The sequence below is a fragment of the Condylura cristata genome, unplaced genomic scaffold, assembly GCF_000260355.1.
Source record: "Condylura cristata isolate star-nosed mole 26May11 unplaced genomic scaffold, ConCri1.0 scaffold00043, whole genome shotgun sequence".
NCBI lineage: Eukaryota > Metazoa > Chordata > Mammalia > Eulipotyphla > Talpidae > Condylura > Condylura cristata.
The window spans coordinates 4,172,330-4,197,347 of record NW_004567144.1 but is presented as its reverse complement, the minus strand read 5'-3'; the positions used below and the strand labels follow the sequence as shown (position 1 = coordinate 4,197,347).

Below are 25,018 nucleotides of genomic sequence, written 5' to 3'. Positions count from 1 at the left end.
GGGATTACAATTGAGATGGAAAAAAAAATGTACAAAATAATGTAAAAATAAACTTCTGTAAAAAAACAAAAAGACTGATGTGAGCGAATACAGACTGGATGGTATATGAGTCTAAATTGATATTTGATTACTATTATGCATATACATATATATTTTTTTCATTTTTAACTTGGAAATGCTTTTCAGAACATATAAAGTATTTGCAAATTGCATTTTAATTAAACCTTGAAACAATTGATTTTAATGTAGAGATTGGACTTCTATTAGATAATAAAGCTAAACTTGAGACAATACAAAAAAAAAAGATGTTAATGAGGGGTATATCGTGTAGTGTTTCCCCCACCTTTGATTCCAAATATTTTGTGGTTTCGTGTCTTATGCCTAGGTCTTTATTCCAGTTTGAGTTGGTTTTTGTGCATGGTGCTAGGTAGTGAACTAGCTTCATTTTTTTTGCATATAGCAGCATTGTTTCCCCTGCACCATATGTTGAACAAATTTTCTTTGTTCCATTGCATATTCTTTGCTCCTTTGTCAAAGATTAGCTGTCCATAAACTTGTGCGTTTATATCTGGGTTTTCTATTCCTTTCCATTGGTCTGCATGTCTGTTCTTGTTCTAGTACCATGCAGTTTTGATTACTATGGCTTTGTAGTATAGCTTGAAGTCTGGGAGTGTGAACTTTCTGTTCTCTCTCATTTTAGTCAGGAGATTTTTGGCTATTCAAGGTTTTTTTGTGGTTCTATATAAATCTCATTAATATTTATTCTATTTCTTTGAAAAATGTCATTGAGACTTTTATTGGGATGGCATTAAATTTGTCTATCACTTTTGGTAGGATGGCCATTTTTCATTTTTTTTAAAGATTTATTTATTGATACAGAACTGGGGTACAAGCCAGAGATGTGGAGGGTGAGAGGATTCACCAGGGACAGAGTGGGGAGAAGAACAGGCAGATCGACGAAGCACACTGCTGAGGGGAGCAGCGGGTCAGGAGAGGTCTGCCGCGCCATGTGGATCTCCTCCAGGGCAGGCTGGAATCGAACTCATGTGGAAGTGGCTTAAGCTTCTTAGTGCAGTGCTTTAACCCTCTGCACCACCAGGGAGGGCCAGGATGACCATTTCGATGATGTTAATTCTCCTAATTCATAAGCAGAAGATGTCGTTCCATTTCTTTGTGTCCTCTTGTATTTCTTTTAACTGTTTTATGATTTTTCTTTGTATAGGTCTTTTACCTCTTTTGTTAAATTCATTCCCAGGTATTTGATTCTTTTTGCTTCAGTTGTAAAGGGGATATTTTTCCCCTCTTTTTCTGATTGGTTGTTTGTGTAGAGGAAAGCCATTGACTTTTGTGTGTTGATTTTATATCCTGCTCCCTTACTAAAATGGCTAATTGTTTTGATTAGTTTCTCTATGGAATTTTTAGGTTTTCCCATGTAGATTATCATATCATCTGCAAATAAAGATAGTTTTACTTATTCTCTCCCTTTTTGGATTCCTTTTATCTTTTTTATGTATTATTGTTCTGACCAGAACTCCCAATATTATGTTAAAGAGCATTGGCTATAGTGGACTTCCTGGTCTTTTTCCGATCGTAAAGGAAAAGATATATGTTATCGTTAGAGCCTTAGCTAGTTTTCATTTTGAAATTTGAAAACATATGCCTTCCTACCAACCTCTCCCAATTTCCCCAAACTTTTAAGGTCCTGGAAGCCACCATTTCATTCTTTGTTTCTATGAGCTTAATTTTTTTAATTATTTTTTTTCTTTTAAAGATTTATTTATTCATTTGTGCATACAAAACTAGGGTACAGGCCAGAGGTGCAGGAGCGGTAAGAGGCTTCACCAGAGACAGAGTGGGGAGCAGAACAGGCAGATCAATGAAGTACACTGCTGAAGGGAGCATTGGGCGGGTCAAAAGTGGTCTGCTGTGCCATGTGGATCACCTTCGGGGCAGGTGGGAATCGAACTCATGCGGAAGTGACTTTTGATTGTTAGTGCTGTGCTTTAACCTGCTGCACAACCAGAGAGGGCTGAACTTTTTTTTTAAGATATCATATAGCAGTGATAACCAGGTTGCATTTGTCTTTCTTTTCCTCACTTGTTTCATTTAGCATGTCTTCCAGGTTCATCTGTATTGTTACAAATAGCAGGAATCCCTTCTTTTATTTTATTAAATTTGTTTTTTATTGAGGTAAAATTGCTTTGCATCATTGTTTGTATTTTAGAAGTATAGGTTAATTCCTTTCAAGTGTTAGAAATGTTTTCTTTCATTCTTTACAGTTTGCCTTTAAATTTTTCAGTACTTTCTATGAAATTTCTAGAGTGTGGGATGAAGAGAAAATAATGATTGTCACTTTCTCATGAACTACTAATCAAAAACTGATCTAATAATGCCACTTAGCACTTAGTTACAAAGTTTTGTGTTGTACTTACCTAAAAAGGAAACTAGTACCAATAACACCACTTAGTTTGCTTCTTTCTATAGGTGACTTGGGGAAATTATGGTTAAAAATAGAAACATATTTGTGATATTTTCCTTACTTTTTAAACTTCAGGTACAAAATTACACTGATGCTCTACACTGGTACTGTTATTCTCTGAGGATTTATACAATTGAAGAAATGGATCTGAATTTGGCCAAGTTGCAGAGGAACATGGCATCCTGTTATTTACATTTGAAACAACTTGATAAGGTTCACTGATTTATCTATTTTTTATTAATCCCCTTTTTATTTATTTATTATTATTATTTTATATATTTTTTACATAATTATATTCATTTTTATACAATGTATGCTTTCTCATCTCTGGTATAGTCTTCTTGGACTATACCTACCCCATGGAATTTGCACCACCATCAATCATGTACAGTCACCATAATCCCTTGTCCCCAACCTCAACCTTCCATTTTGATTCTACTCCTTCCTTTCTCCATGAAAAATGTCTCTTGTTTACAGTTGCCTGTTGATTTTGAATTTTAGTTTATTATCCTTCTATAAGTGAAACCATCCAATTTTTTTTTCTGGTTTATTTCACTGAGCATGATCCCTCCCAGCTCCATCCATGTTTCTGCAAATGGCATGACTTTAGCTTTTTTTTATTGCTGAGTAATCTTCCATTGTATATATATACCACCAATTGTTGACCCAGTCATATGTTTTGGGGCATTTGGGTGTTTCCATAGCTCACCGATTGTAAATAGTGCTGCAATTAAATACAGGGGTGCCGGTTTCCTTATGAATTAATGTTTTTGTGTCCTTTGGACACATCCCTAGCAATGAAATTGCTGGATTATATGGAAGTTCCATATTTAGCAGTTGAGCTTTTCATAGTAGTTGGACCAATTTCCATTCCCACCAGCAGTGTAGGAGAGTATCCTTTTTTCCACATCCTGGCCAACATTTGTTGTTGCTAGTTTTTTGTTGTTGGTTTTTAATACATGCCATTCTCACTTGTGTAAGGTGGTATCTCATTTTGGTTTTGAATAGAATTTCCCTGATGACAAGTGATGTTGAGCATTTTTTCCAGTGCCTGTTGGCCATTTTCATTTCCTCTTTAACAAAGTGTCTTTTTAACTCTTATGCACATTTTTGACTGGTTTGTTTGATTTTGTTGAGTTTCATCAGCTCTTTGTAGATTTTTGTAATCAGTCCCTTATCATTATTAGTATTGTTTGAAAAAAGTTTCTCCCAATCAGTTGAGTCTCTTTTTGTTTTGGTTACTGTCTCTTTTGCTGTACAGAAGCTCTTTAATTTGACATAGTCCCAGCTGTTATCTTTTCCTTGACTATTTTTGCTTTGTAGGGATGTATCTTTGAAGATATTAGTGAGGTGTATGTTATATAGAATTTCACCTATATTTTCTTCCATTTTAAGTTTTCAGGTCTTATGTCTAATTCTTTAATCCATTTTGAGTTGGTTTTATTTCATGGTATGAGGGAGTAGTCTAGCTTCATTCTTTTTCATGTAGCATTCCAGTTTCCCCAGCAACATTCATTGAGCAAACATTCTTTGTTACATTGCATATTTGTTGCTCATTTGTCAGTGATTAGTTGTCTATAAATCTATGGGTTTATTTCTGAGTTTTCTATGTTTTTCAATTGGTCTGTTTTTGTTCCAGTATCATGCAGTTTTATTTTAAAAGATTTATTTTTTATTTTATGCATACAGAACTGGGGTATAGGCCAGAGGTACAGGGAAGGTGAGAGGATTCACCAAAACAGAGAGCAGAACAAGCAGACTGAGGAAGTATACTGCTGAGGAGAGCAGTGGACCAGAGAGGAGAGGTTTGCTGCACCATGTGGGTCATGTCTGGGGCCAGGGATTGAACTCACACTGAAGCAACTGTTGCTAGCTTGCAGTGCTGCATCCTAACCAGTTGTGCCACCAGGGAGGGCCCTTTGCAGTTTTAATTATTGTGGCTTTATAGTACAATTTGAAGTCTGGGAGCATGATACCTCTATTCCCCTTCTTTTTTAGTCAGGAGAGCCTTGGTCATTTTGGGTTTTTGTGGCTCCCTCTGAATTTCAAGTTATTTGTTCTGTTTTTTTGAAGAATGCCATTGAGATTTTTATTAGAATAGTATTGAATCTATAAATTGCTTTTGGTTGATGTGCATTTTGATAATGTTATTTCTTCCAGTCCATGAGCTGGGCATGTGTTTCATTTCTTTCCCTCTTCTATTTCTTCTTTTTTCTAAGATTTTAATTTTTTTTTACATTATTCTTCACTTTTGTGCATTTTTCATTTCAGTTGTAATCCCCTTGGGCTTCCCACCAACAGTTCACCTGTGTGCCATCACCAATAGTACTGTGCACTCTTTCCACCCCAGTTTTGAGCCCATTCTCCTTTCTACCTCCATAAAATAGCTCTAGTTTATAGTTTTTTGTTGTTTTCATTTTTACTTTATTATATGTGTTTCTTTCTTTCTCTCTCTTTCTCTCTCTTTTTTTTTTTTTTTTGGTGACCCCTTACACTCCTGCTGTGAGTGAAACCATCCAGTATTTTTCTTTTTCTTTCTGGCTTATTTCACTAGACATGCCTTCTGTTTCTTTTCACAATGTTTAATAATTTTTTTTTTGTATAGGTCTTATACCTCTTTTGTTAGGTTTTATCCCATGTATTTGATTTTTTGTTTCAATTGTAAGAAGGATGATTTCCTTGATATCTACTTAAGACTTATTTTTTTTAAAGATTTATTTATTTGTTTGTGCATACAGAACTGGGGACCAGGTCAGAGAGGGGGAGGGTTAGAGGCTTCACCAGAGACAGAGTGGGGAGCAGAACAGGCAGATTGACGAAGTACACTGCTGAGGGAAGCAGCGGGCGGGTCAGGAGAGGTCTGGCTCGCCATGTGGTCTCCTCCGGGGCAGGCGGCAGGCGGGGATCGAACTCATGCGGAAGTGGCCTCAGATTCTCAGTGCTGTGCTCTAACCCGCTGGGCCACCAGGGAGGGCCCAAGACTTATTTTTTTGCATATATGAAAGATATTTATTTTTGTGTGTTGATTTTGTCTCCTGCTACTTTAGTAAACTGGTTGATCATTTTGATTAGTTTTTCTGTGGAGTTTTTGGGTTTCTCTGTGTATATTATTATATCACCTGCAAATAGTGATAGTTTTATTTCTTAATCTATTTGAATTCCTTGTATGTCTTTTTCTTGTCTAATTGCTCTGGCTAGGGCTTCCAGTATTATACTGAAAAGCTGTGGTGAGAGTGGTCCTCCTTGTCTTGTTTCAGATTTCAGGAGCAAGGCTTTCAGCTTTTCACCATTGAAGATGATAGTGGCTATGGGCTTGTCATATATGACCTTTATTATGTTAAGGTATGTTCTTTCTATCCCGAGAATTTTGAGGGTTTTTATCATAAATGGATGTTGAACTTCATTGAATGCTTTCTCAGCATCAGTTTTATGATCATATAGTTTTGTTTTTTTTTTTTAAGCGGAGGGTTAGTTATAATGAAATCCTGGCATTTCTGTTTGTCTGGAAGATACTTATTTTTCCTTCATAGGGGAAGAGAGTTTTGCAGCATGAAGTATTTTTGGTAGGCATTTGTTGACTTGGAGTTTGTTGAATATGTCCCTCCACTCTCTTTTCTCTAGCGTTATTTCAGATAAATCTGATGTCAGCCTGATTGGCGTTTATAGGTTTAACTTCTTCCCTCTTTTCACTTCGTTGTTTTTGCTTTTCTTAGATTCTTGGGAGCTTTACTATTTTTCATGTGTCTTTCTGCATTTTGCTTTAATCGTGGAAGTTTTGTGTTCTCAATTCTTTCATGTCTATTTTCATTTGCTTCTTCATTCTTGGGAAGTTCTCTCTGATTAGCTCCTTGAATATTTTCTTTGTTCCTATGTCTCTCTCTTCTTTTGGTATTCCAGTATCTCTTACATTTCCTTTCATCATGGAGTCAATAGTTCTTGAAGTATTTCTTTATTCTTTTTCCTTCATATTTCTTTCTTTTCCATTTTGGTCTTTTTATTTCTGTATTTTTGAGAGTACTGATTCATTCTTTCATGTCATCTATTCTGTTTCTATTGCTTTTCCCAGAGTTCTGTAGCTCTTCTATTATTCTTTGAATCTCCTGTTTTTCTTTCACCTCCCTATTTAGGAACTCACTATCATTGTTGTGATTGTTGATTATTTCCCTCATATATCATTCCTTTCCTTTTCATCTTCTTTCTGTTTTGTTTTTTTGTTTGTTTGTTTGTTTTAATCTTAGAGATTTTAAATTCTCTATCTGGTAGGTCATTGTTGTTGGGTTCTGGTGGTTGGTTCTTCCTGTGGTTGAGGGCTTGCTTGGTTGTTGGTATTTTTTCTTCTCCCTGTTATTTATTTTCTAATTTGTCCCATGTGTTAGGAGACTGTGCCACTGGTACTGGTAAGCATCTCTTCAAGGTGCTCCTTCCAGGATGGTGGGAACTTGTATTCAGATCAAGTCTAACACTATTGTGCCCAAACTCCACAAGATTAGCTATGTTGTAGGTATTTTGGTAGGTGTTGCACCTGATGACCTCTTTCCTCTGTATTTACTCAGTTTTAGGAGTGGAGAGTATATGGAGTCCCTAGCTTCCAGCAAAGGTGCAGAGGCTGTGCACTCCTGGTGTACTTGCTATGTACTCTAAATATTGGCAGTGTCAACATATCTTACCCCACTGGATTAACCCTAGCTTTGGGTCTTCAGAAGCCCTGATCCACTTGTGTACATCACCCTGTGATCCCTGCTAGATTGTGGGATCCTCCCTCTCTCAGTTCCAAAGCTGGGGTGGTGCAGTCTTTGGCTTCCAGCAAATGCACTGTGGTAGGACATTGCACTCTTGCTATTAGCAAAATAACCTGCCAGCATATCTCATCCAGCTGGGTATGCTGCAGATCCTGCTACAGATCCCAGGTGTGGGATCTGCAGAATCCTCACTCTGCTCTACGCACACCATACCACTGGCTCCTGCATGTTTGTGTAGCTTTCCCTTTCTTAGTTCCACAAGTGGGGAGTGATACATCATTGGGGGTAGGGTGTGGTTGCTAGTTTCCAGTGGTAGCATTGCCTTGGGGCTGTGCACTCCCACTGTCAGCCAGACAACCTGCTGATGTATCCCATCCCAGCCTGCTCAGGAGTCCAGAAACCAAGCTTGGGGTCTTCAAAAGCCTTGCTTTGCTTTGTGCACAAATCCTGCTGGCTCCACACCTGTTCATGGAGCCTTCCCATTCTCTGTTCCAAGAGTGAGCTTGGTACAGTCCCTAGCTTCCAGTAATGATGCTGGCTGTGCATTCCTGCTACCAGCAAGACAGCCCACCAGCAGTTATTGCCCCTGCCATCACTTTAAGTAAAGTTCACCTAGAGTTTTTCCTATTGCTTTCATTTGGTCTGATGCTCCCAGTATGTAAGCTGATAATCAGTTTTCTTGCTTTGCTTGGTATCTGTTTTGTGCATATCTGGAGGTGATTAACCCAAAGTCTTCACTCTGCTGCCATGTTCCCTCTGATTTATCTATTTTTTGAGAAGCAGCAAATGTTTTTATGTGCAATGGCAAAGAGATGGAGGCAATGGTGTGACATTGTTAGGTTAGCATGTCTGAGAGTCCCTTCATATAGGAAAATATCAAATTGATATTTTCTATGTGTATATTTTAAACATTAATGAGTATAACTGTCTCCTAAAGAAAGAATTTTCATAAAATTCATTCCAGTACTGACTTTTTTTTGGCACCTTATTCTGAAAAGTAATATATCATTGGAGCTCCTGGACAAAGTTAATCTGCTACTGCCATCTATAGACTTTCTTTGAAGCAAACTATTTTTTTTTAATTATAATACTTTATTTTTACATCATTTTGTGCCTTCTTCCATCTCAGTTGTAGTCCCCATGGGCTTCCCATCACCAATTCCCCATGTTCCATCACCATAGTCCTGTGCACTCCCTCCATTTTTTATCCCATTCCTCAATCCTCCCTCATAAAACGTCTCTGGTATATAGTTGTTCATCATTATTATTTTTTCCCTGGTCCTTTATACTCCCACTATGAGTGAAACTATCTGGTATTTTTCTTTTTCTTTCTGGCTTATTTCACTAAGCACGATCCCTTCCAGCTCCATGCATGTTACTGCAAAAGTCATGAATTTATCATATAAGATCTTTTTAATCCAGTCATCTTTTTAATCCAGTCATCTACTTTTTGGTATTTGGGTTGATTCCATGTCTTTCCTATTGTAAATAAAGCAGCAATAAACATGGGGGTGCAGGTGTCATTTTGAATCAGTGGTTTTGTGTCTTTTGGATAATACCTAGGAGTGGGATTGCTGGATCATATGGAAGCTCCATTTTAAGTAGTTTGAGGAACCTCCAAACAGATTTCCCTACTGGTTGTACTAGTTTGCATTCCCACCAGCAGTACAGGAGAGTTCCTTTTTCTCCACATCCTCACCAACATTTGTTGTTGCTAGTTGTTTTAAGATGTGCCATTCTCACCAGGGTGAGGTGGTATCTCATTGTGGTTTTAATTTGAATCTACATTATTACAATTGATGTTGTGGTTTTTTTTCATACACTTGTTGGCTGGAAGCAGACTAAATTTTAATGTACACTTTTTTTGGTCAAACAATCAGTGAGAGCAAATATTTAGATGAAATATTCAATATTTTAATTTCTGGGTCATATATTTCATTTCCAAACACTCTAGAAAATATTCAGTAATTGGTTTCATATCAAAACAAAATTGTAGAAGGTAAAAGAGGTAAAACTTATATAGATTAGACCCATTAATATTTCCCAAAACAATTGAGACATTTCTTCTGTCTAAATAGTATGTACACAATGGGCAGGAGTATATTGGCTGTAGCTGGACAATGGGAGGAAGGACAAAATAGAAAAACAAGTGTGGAACCACTTTAAACATGAAGGATTTTGTTGCTTTTCAAGTTTTAATGACAAATCTAGGGCAAAATATGTGATTAAGACATTTTCTTTGAAGATTTATCTTTAATGGGTTGCTTATCTGATTAAGTACTTTGGATTTTCTTTCAAAAGAATATTTATCATTTTGTTTGTATGTTGTAAATTCATAGCACTAGAAAAGAAGCTGAAATACTACTTAATTCATCATAATTCTGCACAAGCTATCATTTAAGTGTTTTAGAAAGATAATTGCCTACTGTTACCTAATAACCTAAAAAGATCATCACATAGAATTTGTTACCTCAGTCATCATGTTTCTGCATAGAATGTAAACTATCTCAGGAAGGCAATTCTCTTAAAGACCAGTAAAGAAGGTAATGATCCAGATTTTGTACCTTCCATGATTTATGTGGGCTTAGCAGATTGAGAAGGAGATGTGGAACTGGAGATACCAATTGCTTTTGGTAAGGGTGACAGAAGCATCTGCAGACTAAGGAAGGAAATCTTATGAACTAGTCAAAATAGAAAAAAAATACTAATGCAATGGAAGATACTACATTGGTCTCTGAAGTTACAGAGATGAAGAAGACATAGTTCCTTTCAACTCAGTCAAAATGATGGCATCAAGGTATCCTATAGGCAAATAAGCAGTCATGGGAATGAAGCAAATCAAAGTGCTAGAAATATTTCAGAATTTAGGCACAAAAGTGGCTGGTATCATATAAGCATATCAGCAAGGGTTAGGACTTTTTTTTTTAAGATTTATTTATTTATTCATAGAGAACTGTGGTACAGGCCAGAGATGCGGAGGGTGAAAGGATTCACCAGAGACAGAGTGGTAGCAGAACAGGCAGATCGACGAAGTACACTGCTGAGGGGAGCAGTGGGCGGGTCAGGAGAGGTCTGCCACGCCATGTGATCACCTTCCAGGGCAGGCAGGGATCAAACTCTTGGGGAAGTAGCTTTAGCTTCTTAGTGTGGTGCTTTAACCCACTGCGCCACCATGGAGGGCCAGGGTTAGGGCTTTTAACACAAAGATTTGGACTTGGATCTTTGGGACACAGGAATATTTGTAGCTGGGCTAGAAAGATAGAACTCTAAGCTATAAAGACTGGGATATGAAGCTGTTTTATTTAAGAGTGGAACTCAGACTAAGGAGATATGCAGGCATGAAATTACCAGAATAAGAATACAAAGTGATTAGATACAGTCTTCCAAGAAGAAGCAATGCTTATCGCAAATATAATTTAAGACCAGAATAGCTGAAAACCAAAGGTTGTTGTGAACATGTTCAAGGTTACCTTGTTTATTATTGTTAGTGTATTTTTCCATTTCATCCTTCCTGCCTTCAATTAGGCGACTTGAGTTGATACCATCTATCTGTGAGGAATATTCTCCCATGCACCAGGACAAATGGCAAAGTGAAAAAAATAATACATAATTCACCATATTGTACTATCTTTCTAACTTGTTAACTTTTATTATCTCTTATTATCCTTTTATTATCTTACTTGAACATTGTTAAGAAAAATTTGTGAAACCATATTTATTGGATATCATTGGTTATGATTTGTTAATTTTTCTCACAATGATGATTCTAATTTTTTTTTGTCTTTAAGCCCCCATGTCTTCTCCTTCCTTTTTTTTTTTTTAAAGACTTATTTATTTATGAATGCAGAGGTAGGGTACAGGCCAGAGGTGCAGGGGCGGTGAGAGGATTCACCAGAGACAGAGTGGGAGCAGAACAGGCCAACTGACGAAGTACACTGCTGAGGTGAGCAGTGGGTGGGTCAGGAGAGGTCTGCTGCACCATGTGGATCACATCCGGGACAGGGATTGAACTCATGCTGAAGTGGCTTTAGCTGCTTAGTGCTGTGCTTTAACCCACTGTGCCACCAGCGAAGTCCTCTCCTTCCTTTTAGTAGAAAACTTTATCCCATAATTTACTGAGCTTGTGGCCACTGACATAAACTTCATTAATGTTTCTCCTTTTTACTCATCCTTTATTCTCCCTTATTTCTGAGAGATAACTTTCTTTATAAATGTCACCCCTAGGTCTTTAAACCTACTCTACTGTTTTTCTCCCTTCATACATTTATTTTGAGGTCCTCTTTGTACAAAAACCTTCCCTCTACCTTGTCATCTTCCTCAAATTACAGTTCTTCCTCTCTCATTCATTTTATCACCAAATTTTCTATAATAAAAATACTGCCTATATATTTTTCAGTATTCATTCTGAAAATATTTATTGCCTACTATATAGTAAGTACTGTCTTAGGCATCGAGGATATGGTAATGAACAAAATAAGACAAAAGCCCCTACCCCTTGGAGTTTATATGCCTACTGGGAGAGACAATGAAAAGATAGTTGTAGTTTATTACGCAGGCTGGAAATTTTTCTGTGAAGAACCAAATAGGAAATGTTTTAAATTTTCTAGACCATACAATCTCTATTATAGATGATCATCTCAGCTGCTGTACCATGAAAGCTGCCATAAACAATATGTAAACAAATTCACATGGCTGTATCCCAGTATGTATTATAAAACAAAGTGCACTCCAGATGCCATTATTGTTTGGGAAAGCAGTGTATGCACAGTCACCCTGGGGCTTCTAGAAAATAGAGAAAAGGTAAACCTCCCCTTAGAGACCAACAGAAAAGTACAAAAAGCCAGGCCCTTCCCCTGATGAGCTTTCGACCAACTGTTGCAGCTGCAGCCCTGGGAACATGGGTGCAGCACATCCTAGAGGAAGCCCATGGGGAGTGGAGATAAGGTAACCCCCCCCCCACACACACAAACAAGTAGAAAAGTGCACAACTAGGCCCAGCCCACAACCAGGGTTTTGGACCCACCCACCACAGCAGCCTCAGTCAAATCAGACTATGAAAAAATGCTCCAAATGCCATTATTGTTTGGGAAAGCTGCTTGTGCATGGACACCTGAGGCATCTAGGGAGTAGAGAAAAGGGAAACCCCCAGACAAAGATGAGATGAAAAGTGTGTGTAGCCAGTATCAGATAAATGCCATCTTGGGTGTGTGGCATAGAGTTTGAGAGAGGACCTCTGCACCCACGGTGGCGGCATGACTCTATCTTGGAAACATATCAATGTTAGGACTTTAAACACTGACCAGTGCTTCAGGCCTGGCACAGCACTGAACATGATCTAAGGCGCTGGGTCTCCCCTTCCACTACACCTGTTTCTCAGAAAAACAGTGGGAAAAGCACAGTTCTGAAAGCTCACAAGAAGAGGTCACTGGTATCACATAGTGCCTAGAACGAAACATCTACCTATTGTTGGAAATCAGGGTCCCCAAGGTTTCCTTGATCCAAGAAAAGGACTACTCCATAAATGAAGATAGGGACCTCATGAGCCCCTTCTTAAACTAAGTAAATACAGAACAAGTGACTGTCAAGTGTCAGTGGCCATCAATCCAGCTACAACCTCAACACCCTTATGGAGGTTCTGCACAACTAGCCTAACCACCAGTTCCAGGAAAATCAACAGGCGCACCTAGTAGCGATGCCAAGAAATACCAGTTTACAGTGTGACAGCACACAGCACAAATTAGAAGGCAAACCTCAGGGAGATGGAGAAATGCAAACAACCAAACAAGTCCCCAGAGGGATTCACCACAAAGGGAGAACCAGCAACCAGAACATAATAACAATGACATAGAATAGCTCCACAACCTATCAGAGAAAGAATTTAAAACTACAATGATAAAAATACTGAAAGAAGTCATAAAGGGAAAAAATGATATGAAGAAAATAATTAACAACCAAAAGAATGAAATTGAGTCCCTAAGGAGGGACATGGAAGAAATGCAAGAAATTAAAAGATAAATGGAGGAGCTAAAGGACTCTGAGAAAAGAAGTGAAAACAGAATAGTTGAAATGGAAGAATGAATCCATACTCTCGAAGATATAGAAATAAAAAGAACCAACACAGAAAAGGAAAGAGAAGTGCATGGCGGGGGGGAAATGAACAGAAAATGCAAGAAATATGTGACTCCATGAGGAAAGGAAAGGAAACAATCAGACTGACATTAGACTTCTCCGAAAAAATATTATGAGCAAGAAGAGAGTGGAGTGATATATTTAACAAACTCCAAGACAACAAATGTCAACTAAGAATACACTGAGAAGATCTTCTTCCTCTATGAAGAAAAATAAGGACCTTCTCAGACAAACAGAAACTCAAGAAACTTGTTATGACTAAACCCCCAATCCCAAAAATACTACATGAAGCCCTAAACCTAGAACAAACAGATAAACATATAAGAAGAACAAATTAAGGCAAGGAATAAATCTACAAAAAGAAGCAAAATGGCAAATACAGACACCAATATTAACCCTAAATGTAAATGGTCTTAACTCAGCAATAAAAAGGCAAAGAGTAGCAGGCTGGATTAAAAAACAAAACCCAGCCTTTTACTCTCTACAAGATATACACCTAACTACTAAAGACAAATATAGACTGGAAATAAAAGGTTGGAAAACCATCCTACAATTTAATGGGCCCAAAAGAAGGCAGGAACAGCTCTACTTATATCAGCTGAAACAAACTTCAAACAAAAAGAACAAGAGACACAGATGGTCACTACAATATGATTAGCAGGAGAATATATCAAGAAGATATAAAACTCATCAACAATGAAGGGACACCAAAATATATTAGATAATTATTATCAGCTTAAAAAAATGGCATTAAACAAAATACATATATAGTAGGAGATTTCAACACCCCACTTTCAACAATGGACAGATCAATGAGACAAAAAATAAAGACCTAGACCTCATGGGCCTAACAGACATCTAAAGGACACTGCACCAAAAAAACCCAAGAACACATTTTTCACAAGCACACATGTATCATTATCCAAAATCTATCATATACAGGACCGCAAGACAAACATCAACAGATATACTAAGATAAAATCATCCCAACTATCTTCTTGAGTCATAAAGGCATCAAACTAGAAATAAATCATGGAAAGAAAACAAGAAACCCATTCACCTAATGAAATCCACTCTTTTGGAAGATCATTGAACTGACAAAGTTAAAGAAGACATTAGGAAATACTTTCGAGATAAATGACAATAAAGACACCAAATTCCAGAATATTGGGGATGCACAAAAGCAGTAATAAAAGGAAAATAAATAGCAATACAGGCTAACATCAAAAAAAAAAGAAAGAAAAAAGAAAGAAAGCAAGTAAAGAAACAACCTAACCTCACACCTCATAGAACTAGAAAAAAAAAAAAACAACAAAAAAGCTAAAGCCAATCGAAGAAAGGAAATAATAAAAATCAAAGGAAAAATAAATGAATTAGAAATTTTAAAAAAGCAATCCAAAAGATAAATGAAACCAAAAGTTGGTTCTTTGAAAAAATAAATAAAATAAACAAACTTCTAGCCAGGCTTACAAAGAAAAAAACAAGAGAAAACACAGGTTAATAGAATTATAAATGAAAGAGGAGAAATCACAACAGATTCCTGTGGAATCAAAAGAAAAATCAGAGACTACTATGAACACCTATATACAAACAACTTCAACAACCTGTAAAAGATAAACAAATTCCTAGAATGATATAAACAACCAAAGCTACACAAAGAAGAAATAGACCAATTATGTGCAGTGAAGTTGAAACAGTAATCAAATCACTCCCCCAAAATAAAAACCAAGGACCAGACTTCTTCACAAATGAAATCTACCAAACATTCAGAAATAAGTTCATACCTATACTACACAAGCTGTTCCAAAAAAATAGAAGAAGGAGTACTACCAAATACATTCTATGAAGCCAATATTATACTAGTACCAAAACCAAACAGATATCAAAAAAAAAAAAAAAGAAAAAACAAAACAAAACTACAGGCCAATCTCCCTATTGAACACTGATGCAAAAATCTGCAACAAAATCCTTGCCAACAGAATCCAACAATGCATCAAAGAGATAATACACCATGTTCAAGTGGGATTTATTCCAGGGGTACAAGGATGCTTCAACATATAAAAATCAATAAATGTCATCGGACATATCAACAGCAAGAAAATAAAAAACCACATGATCATATCAAAAGATGCTGAAAAAGCTTTCAGCAAAGTTCAACATCCATTTATGATGAAGGCCCTTGAAATTCTAGGGATAGAAGGAACATGCCTTAAGATGATGAAAGCCATGTATGACAAACCCACAACCAATATTCTCAACAGTGTAAAGATGAAGTCATTTCCATTAAGATCAGGATTCCCACTCTCCCCACTCCTCTTCCAAAATACTGGAATTCCTTGCCAGCATAATAAGACAAGAGAAAGTCATACAAGGAGTTCAAATATGGAAAGTAAAACTATCACTATTTGCTGATGATATGATAATATATAGAAAGAACCCTAAAAATGCCACAGAAAAACTACTCAAAATAATGAGTTCAGCAAAGTAGCAGGATCAAAATCAACACACACAAATCAGTAGCTTTCTATACACAATCAATTTGAAGAAGAGGAAATCAATAAAACCATCCCTTTTAAGATTTGAAACAAAGAAAAAAAATAAAATAACTTGGGAGTAAACCTAACAAAAAATGTGAAAGACCTATACAAAGAAAATTATAGAACTCTATTAAAAGAAATAGAAAAAGACACAAAGAAATAGAAAAATATCCCCTGCTCATGGATAGGAAGAATTAACATTGTTAAAATGGCCATCCTACCAAAAGCAATTTACATATTCAATGCTATTCCAATAAAAATATCAATGGCATTCTTTAAAGAAATAGAACAACACCAATGAAATTCATATGGAACCACAGAAAACCAAGAATAGCCAAAGCTCAACTGATGAAAACAAAGGAAAATGGAGGTATCACACTCCCAGGCTTCAAGATGTTTTACAAAACCATAATAATTAAAACAACGTGGTAATGGAACAGAAACAGACACACAGACCATTGGAACCAAATAGAAAGCCCAGAAATAAACCTGCACTTATATGGACAATTAATCTTTGACAAAGGAGCAAAGAATATGCAATGGAAAGGGCAGATTGTTTATCAAATGGTGCTGGGAAAATTGGACAAACATAAACACAAAAAATGAAACTAGACTACTACCTCACACCAATCACAAAAATCAACTCAAAATGGATAAAAGATTTGGACATAAGACCTGAAACCGCAAAATATATGGAAGAAAATATAGGTAAAACACTATAAGACATACATCTCAACAACATAATCAAAGACTCTTCACCCAAAGCAAAGAAAATGAAGGAAAAGATAAAAACATGGGACTACTGAAAATCTTCTGCACAACAAAAGAGACAACAAGACAAAGAGACACCCTAATGATTGGGGAAAAACTTTGCACTCCATATATCAGACAAGAGACTGATCACAAAGATATACAAAGAGCTCATTCGAATAAACAAAAACAGAACAAACAACTCAGTCAAGAAATGGGCAGAATAACTTAAAAGACACTTATCCAAAGAAAATTGCAAATGGCCAACAGTCATATGAAAAAATGTTTAACATCCCTCATAATCAGGGAAATGCAAATCAAAACCACAATGTGATACCACCTCACACCAGTGAGAATGGCACATATAAAAACAACTAACAACAAATGTTGGTGAGGATGCAGTGAAAATGAAGTCTCCTACATTACTGCTGGGAATGAAAACTGGTCCAACCATTATGGAAAGCTGTATGGAGATTCCTCAGACTAATAAAAATGGAGCTACCATATGACCCAGCAGTTCTCCTAGGATTCTACACAAAGGATATAAAAACATTAATTTAAAAAGATACAAGCACCCCTATGTTTATTGCAGCACTGCTTACAATAGGTAAATCCTGGAACCAACCAAAATGCCCAAGACTAGATGATGGATCAAGATATATATATATAATGAAATACTCTTCAGCGATCAAAAAAGATAAACTCATGCCATTCACAGCAACATGGATGGAGCTGGAAGGGATTATGCTTGGTGAAATAAGTCAGAAGGAAAAAGAAAAATATAGAATGGTTTTACTTATAGGAGGAATTTAAGAGAACCAAATAAGATGGGGGAAAGGTGTATTTTTATTACAATATAAAGCACAACAAAACATTACAAAAACAAGTAAAAGCCAAAGAGACCCTATAGGGGCAGGGGATAGGGAGGTATCAGAAGGAGGGAGGAACGTGAGTGGCTACGGAGATGACAGAAGGAGGAGGGGAAGTAAACATTGTTATAAAATGAACAATAATGTAAATAGATAGATGAAAAATAATGTGTTGTAAAACATTGGTTTTTTTTGGGGGGGGGAGTCACAACCATTTAAAAAGGTATACCAATTTTTATGTTATGAACTGTACAAAAATAGTTGGTGGGATGAATGTGGCCCAAAGGTTATAGTTTACTGGCCTCTGATATATTAAGTGGTGAGAAATACTAATGGAAAAACCAAGCAAGTAAAGGTCACATTCTGTGTTTCAGAAGAGGAATGAAAAGTTGAACTTTTAGATATGATGATCGGAGATGGCTTTTTGAGTAGAGATCTGAGGAAATGAGAGATGAGATTATCATAGATAGCTGAAAAGAATATTCCAAACACAGAAAATAGCAAGCCCACATGTTGTGGGAGTAGGAGCATATTTGGGATGCTGTAACAATAGGCAGATGTACCATTGGAGCAGAGAGTATATCAGGAAAAGCAGGAAATGTGATCAGTAAATTAGTAGAGAAATTGATCATATAAGAGAAACACTAGTTCAGTTGAGGAGCCACAGGGTTGGATAGTGCTTAGGGCAGCGGAGTGACATGAACTGACTTGCATTTTATTTTATTTATTTAAATTGTCAGTATGAGTGTAATTTTTAAAAATTGTATCATTTTTCTTGAGGATATTATTTTAAAACTTTATTATTAAGGGGGATAGATTAATGTTACCATACCACATTCATCCCAAAGCCCCCATAGTCCTCCACCATACTCCATTGGGTTCCCTGCCATCTTTCTTCCCTATCTCTCCTTGTCTCCTTATAATAGCTTCACTTTTGCAGTCATATTTGTTGGTTTGTTTTGATTTAGTTTGTATGCTCCTTTGTTTGTTTCTTTACATTCAATGTATGAGTGAAATCACCTTTCTCCTTCTGACTTATTTCCCTTAGCATAAACCTTTCCAGTTCCATTAAGGTAATCACAAATGGTTAGAGTTCATCTTTGTTTTTGTCACTGAGTAGTATTCCAATATATATCTATACCATACCTTCATCCACTTATCTGTTGTTGGACACTTAGGTTGCCATATGCCAATAACTATAACCTGGCTATTATAAAAAGTGCTGCAGTGGGTTTAGGAGTACATATATCCCTCTGAATTAGCATTTTTCAGATATATAACCAGAGGTGGAATTTCTGGATCACATGGCAGACCTATTTTTAATATTTGAGAAGCTGCAATATACCTTACAAATATACATTCCTACTAATAGCATGTGAGGGTTCCTTTTTCTCTACATCCTTGCCAATATTTGTTTCTGGTCTTTTTGAGATGGGCTATTCTCACAGGTGTGAGATGGTATCTCATTGTGTTTGAATTTGCATTTCCCTGATAACAAGTGATATTGAACATTTCTTCATGTTCCTGTGAACATCTGTATGCCTTTTTTGAAAAGTGTCTGTTTAGTTCTTCTGGCCATTTTTTTTTACTTTTGATTGTGTTATTTGTTTTCCTGTTGTTGGCTTGTATGGGTACTTTGTAGATCTTGAAAATACTTTCCCCCACTCTGTAGGATACCTTTTCATTTCTTTTAAAGATGTATTATTTACTTAGTTAGTTAGTTATGCATATAATAAATGAGGTGTAGGCCAGAGGTGCAGGGAATGATAGGATTCACCAGAGACAAAGTGGAGAGAATAGGCAGATCAAATGAAATCCACTGCTGAGAGGAGCAGCAGGCAAGACAAGAGAGGTCTTCCTTTCCATGTGGGTTAGCTTCCTGGCTGGGGATTGAACTTATGCCACAGTGACTGGCAATAGCTTGATAGTGCTGATATTTTAACCCATGTGCTATCAGAGAGGCCCAGATACCTTTTTATTTTAATGATAGCTTATTTTGCAATACAGCAGATTTTTTGTTTGATAAAGTCCCATTTGTTTACTTTTAGTCCTGTTTCTCTTTGTCATTGGAGTCACGTCCCCAAAGGCATCCCTGAAACCAATATCGTGGTATGTTTTGCTTGTGCCTTCTTCTATGTAGTTTATGGTTTCAGGTCTTACACATGTCTTTAATCCATTTTTAGTTCATTTTTCTCCATGGTGTGAAATAGTGTCATTTCAATATTTTGCATATGGCTGTCTAGTTTTCTCAGCACCGTTTATTGAAGAAACCTTCCTTTCTCCATTGTATGCTCTTGACTGTCTGTCTTCTGTTATAAATTGACTGTTTGAATATGGGTTTATTTCCGGGCTCTCAATTCTGTTCCATTGTTCTACGTGACTGTTTTTACTCTAACACCATAACTGTTTAGGCTGTTATAAGCTTTGTGGTATATTTTGATGACTACATCTGACATATCAGTTGTAGAATGGGAGAGAAAAAAGAGGCAAGGCTGATTCTATGGCCTTCCTAACTACTCCCCTCTTGATGATTTTCACATCTATGTTTGTATAAACTGTATCCATGACCATCCTTGGTACTTGGTAAGTTTTCAGTAGACATTTTTTGAGAGAGCTTATCTTTGGTTCCTTCTTCCCTTTATATACTCTTCCCAAGTCATATCAACCATTTTTTAAACTTCAAATATCCACTCCCAAATTTATATCTCTAATCCTTTCCCATAGGCCAAACTATCTTATCTACTCTTTTGAGGTATTTTCAATTACCTAAAATGGAATTCTTAGATTTAAAGATTACTTCTTCTCCCCCCTATATTTCATTACATTCTAGGTCTGGTGAATTGTACTACAATGTTTTTGCTGGATTTTTCCTCCTCTGTCTTAACCTTGCTACTCTAATCCAAGCCCTCATTACCTCTTGCTCAAAAATCTTCAGTGATTCCCTGTAGAGACCAAATTCCTTAGTACTTAAGGTTCTATAAAATCTATAAATAAAATAATCCTATAGGAGTTCACTTTTACGTGTATATTATGTTTGTTCTTATCTGGAGTGTCTGCTGCTTCCTAACCCTGATCTTACTTTTCTACCTGTGTACCTTTTAACAGGCGTCTTCAGTGCTAATTACCACTTCCCTTGAAATTCTCTTTTTCAAAGATAACTGTCTAATAACAATCTTAACTTCCTAAGGCAATTCATGACTCTTGTCTCTCTTCCAATACTTTGGAACACTTCTGTTTATACTTGTATATTTATGTTCTGCCTTGCACTCTAATTCTTCATATAACTGTCTTAGTCCTCTAATTGTGTAATGCCTCCTTGAGAACAAGGACCATATCTTATCTTTATTTTCTCTGGTATCTAGCAGAGAGAGCCTAATACATAGGAGGTATTCATTACATTTAAATATAGTCATAGGGACTCAGTAAATTCCTGTCAATTTTCTCTGATATAGGAGTTCTATTTTCCATGCTATTTCTGTCCTTTCTACTGCAGATAATGGAAAATTTTAAATTATTGGAATCTGTGAGTGCCCTTCATTACCCAAACTGAATGATATTTTATTATTTTTAAAATTATCCAATTTTTTCCAAGGTAGTTCCATTTTCTTTAGGAGGAAGGAAACATTTTATTTTGTTTTAAAATGAATATTATATCATAGATCAGAAACAAATTTGGATGGGTAAAAGGTGTTGGAGAAAATATGTCTCTGACTTTTTAGTAGATTAGGTTACAGATTCATTATTGCATACATTTGTCAACCTTGTTTTGAGATAACAAGTTAAATATAGGAAATTTCTTTGGTTTCTTTTCTAAGTTGTATGCATGTAGTTTTTTTCTTCTCAATGAGTATCTCTAGTACTTTGCAAGGATAATATTAAGTTACATAGTTTCATAGCTGTCAACTCCATCTTTGGGATATTTTATCTTAAAAACGAACCAGTGATCTTATTATATTGTTTTTTATGGTTGGTTTTTAATGATTGGTTTGTGCTAATCATTTACTAAGTCTGTGAATGGATGGATTTAGTATAGGGAAAATGAGTTTGGATTGTAAGTATAAGTGCAACTTACCATGATTTTATATAATGAAATTTTGCTGCAAGTCATAAGAAAACTGATGGACAATGGATTGTATTGATGATAGCCTGTAAAAATTAATGGAAATGTACAGTTGAGTATTGTTTAGCTCACTACAGAAGTGGGATCCTGAGCTTACAATTACAGTTTAGCTGCACGAGTGTAATTAGTACTGCTAGAGATTCATTAAAGCACAGTCTCAAGAACAGTATGGTATTAAGAGTTATAAAAGTCCCAAGATGAGACCATAGAATATTTATGAGGTAAAGTGAAAGCAGCTATGTTTCACATGCTGGCTTCAGAATGGTTCTATTTATTATATGAAGTTCTTAAAATCATGCTTTTGCATTATAGGATTGTAAATGAACTTGTGATCAGTGTAAGTAAACTGCTGATATTCAATAGATGGCACTGTGGCTGCTATACTATAACAGCTTGTCATTCATTTTGAAGTAATTTTGTGATGTATAATCTTTCTCACAGATGTTATCTATATGGGCATAAAAGAAAGTTAGCAGTTAAGTAAACATGAGGTGAAGATCAATTGTGGCTCATTGTTGATATTGCTGTAGTTTTAAAATACTGTAATTGATGTTTCAGATCAGCAAATATTTATCGAATGCCTAATCTATACTTGATACGATAGAATAAGACGTGATCCTTTTTACAGATTTTATTATGTTTTTATGTTATAGATACTTTATATGGAAATATGGAAACAAGATTACACAAAATAATTTTTAAAATATAAAAATGTGGAATCAAATATCAAACTGTGGTATATGCCACTGAATTTAGAATAAGAATATGTAGATCAGGTAACCACATCCTGGGTGGGAGAGGAGGAAAACTTCTGTGCTTAAGCCCTGCACATAGTGGTGACCCCCAACACACCTCAGGAGCATCTGAGAGCCCCACCTGTCAGCACCAGCCATGTGGTAGCCTTGAAGCCAGGTACAAAAGGATCAAAACAAACACTCAGGTCCTCCCTGGTGGCGCAATGAGTTAAATACAGCACAGCACTAAGAAGCTTAAGCCACTTCTGCATGAGTTTGATCCCCCCCTGCCCCGGAGGAGATCCACATGGCGCAGCAGATTTCTCCTGACCCGCCTGCTGCTCTCCTCAGCAGTGTACTTTGTCGAACTGCCTGTTCTGCTCCCCACTCTGTCTCTGGTGAATCCTGTCATCCTCTGCATCTCTGGCCTGTACCCAGTTCTTTATTAATAAATAAATCTTAAAAAAAAAAAAAACTCAAGCCCAGTCTGAAGCAGCTACTCCCAGGACCCATCAGAAACACCTGGGAGGCCCACCTGTCAGCACCAGCCATCAACTAGCCACATGCCAAACAAAAGGAGGCCAGGCACAAGGCAAAAAATCCATACTCCAGCAAGAGAACCCAGAAGTAATGCCTTCCAGCACAAGTGGCATAGTGGCCTACCACATAGAATAAACCAGAAAGCAAACAAATGGAAGAAAGAAAAATGCAATGGTCAAGCAAGCCCTCCTGGAAACAATATACCAGTGAAAGAAAGTTAGCCTCTTGAGCCAAAGAGCATTGACACAGAAGTATTTCTCTGTTTGACAGAAAGAATTCAAAAACACTATAGTGAAAACACTCAGCAATTTAAGAGAAAATGCAGAAAAGGGGGGAAAATGATATGCAAATTATAATCAATGAACAGAAGAACAAGATTGGCTTAGAAAAAGGAATTAAAAGAAACAAGATGTTAAAACAGCAGTGGAGGAGCTAAAAGATTATGAAAAAAGTCATGAAAATAGATGAAATGCAAGAATGGATCAGTAGTCTTGAAGCTACAGATATAAAAAGAACCAAGAAAGAAAAGGAAATAGAGATATAAAAGAAAAAGAATGAACACACTGAGATTTATATACTATGAAGCAAGTAAATCTAAAAGTCATAGGAACCCCAGAAAGAGAATAGGCAACTGAATCTATTCAAGGAAATAATCAAAGGGAACTTCCCAAACCAAAAGAAGGAAATGAAAATAGACATATATGGAGCTAAAAGAAAACCAGATTACCACAATGAAAAGAAAATTACAGCAAGGCACATTATAGTAAAGCTAGTGAGAGTCCAGGACAAAGAAAAAATGGTGAAGATAACTAACATGAAGAAACAGATAACCTATAAAGGAAAACTGATTAGGCTGATATCAGACAACCCTGAACAAACACTATGGGCAAGAAAAGAATGGAGTAACATTTCCAAAAAAACTCCAAGAAAAAAAAATGTCACCAAGAATACTTTATCCTACAAAGCTCTCCTTTATCTCTGAAGGAAAAATAAGTACCTTCTCAGAGAAAAATCTTCAGAAATTTGCTTCTACTAAACCACCTTTCCAAGAAATAGTGCAAGAACCCTTAAAAATCTAAACCAATAAAAGAATGAACAGGACCTGACAAGGTAACCAAATAGAACCATGCAACGATGACCAAAATGGCAAGTGCAGACTTCTATGTATCACTAATCACCTCAAATGTAAATAGACTAAACTGACCAATAAAAAGACACAGAATATAAGGCTGGAAAAGAAAACAGAATCCAACTGTCTGCTGTTTCCAGGAAGCACATCTAACTGCAAAAGGTAAACATAGGTTGAATGTAAAGGGTTGGAAAACCATTTCACAAGCAAATGGCCCCCCAAAGAAGGCAGGAGTAGCCATACTTATATCAGTTAAAGTAGACTTCAAACTAAAAAAGGTGACAAGAGACACAGATGGTCCCTATACAGTGATCAAGGGGATAATGCACCAGGAAGACATAGCATTCATTAATATAGAATCAATCGATGGAGCTCCAAAATACATCATGCAGTTATTATCATCTCTGAAAACAAACATTATACAAAGTACATATGTAGTAAGAAGCTGAAACACTCTACTTTTATCAAGAGACAGATCAATCTAGACCACTTGTACCCCCCAAAACTGAAGACACACTTTCCTCAAGTGCATATAGGTCATTTTTCAGTATAACATAGTGGTCTACAAGACAAACACCAATAAATACATGAAAATTGAAATCATACTAACTATGATCATAAAGGCATCAAACTGGAAGTCAACTGCAAAAATAAAGTAAGGAACCACATAATTACATGGAAAGTGAAGAACATGCTACTGAAAGACCACTGGATGAATGAGGAAATTAAAAATAATTTAAACAAATAACAAGGCATACACAACTTTCCAGAATGTATGGGACACAGCAAAAGCAGTAATAAGAGGAAAGTATATAGCAATAGAGGCTCACATCAAGAAACAAGAAAGAACCCAAAGAAAAAACCTAATCTCCCATCTCAAAGAGATAGAAAAAGAAGAACAAAAATCCCAAAAACTAGTAGAAGAAAGAAAATAATAATTCAAAGAGAAATAGATGAAATAGAAATTTTTTTTAGATTTATTTATTCGTACA

General features: G+C 36.3%; 1 protein-coding gene across 1 annotated transcript in view; it reads left to right on the top strand.

Moving 5' to 3' along the window:
* TEX11 (testis expressed 11) overlaps positions 1 to 25,018 on the top strand; it is a 322,651-nt gene that overhangs the window by 170,828 nt on the left and 126,805 nt on the right. The window contains exon 15 of the mRNA XM_004694432.1: positions 2,555 to 2,692. Coding sequence (XP_004694489.1) covers positions 2,555 to 2,692 — 138 coding nt within the window. The remainder of the gene's footprint in view (positions 1 to 2,554; positions 2,693 to 25,018) is intronic.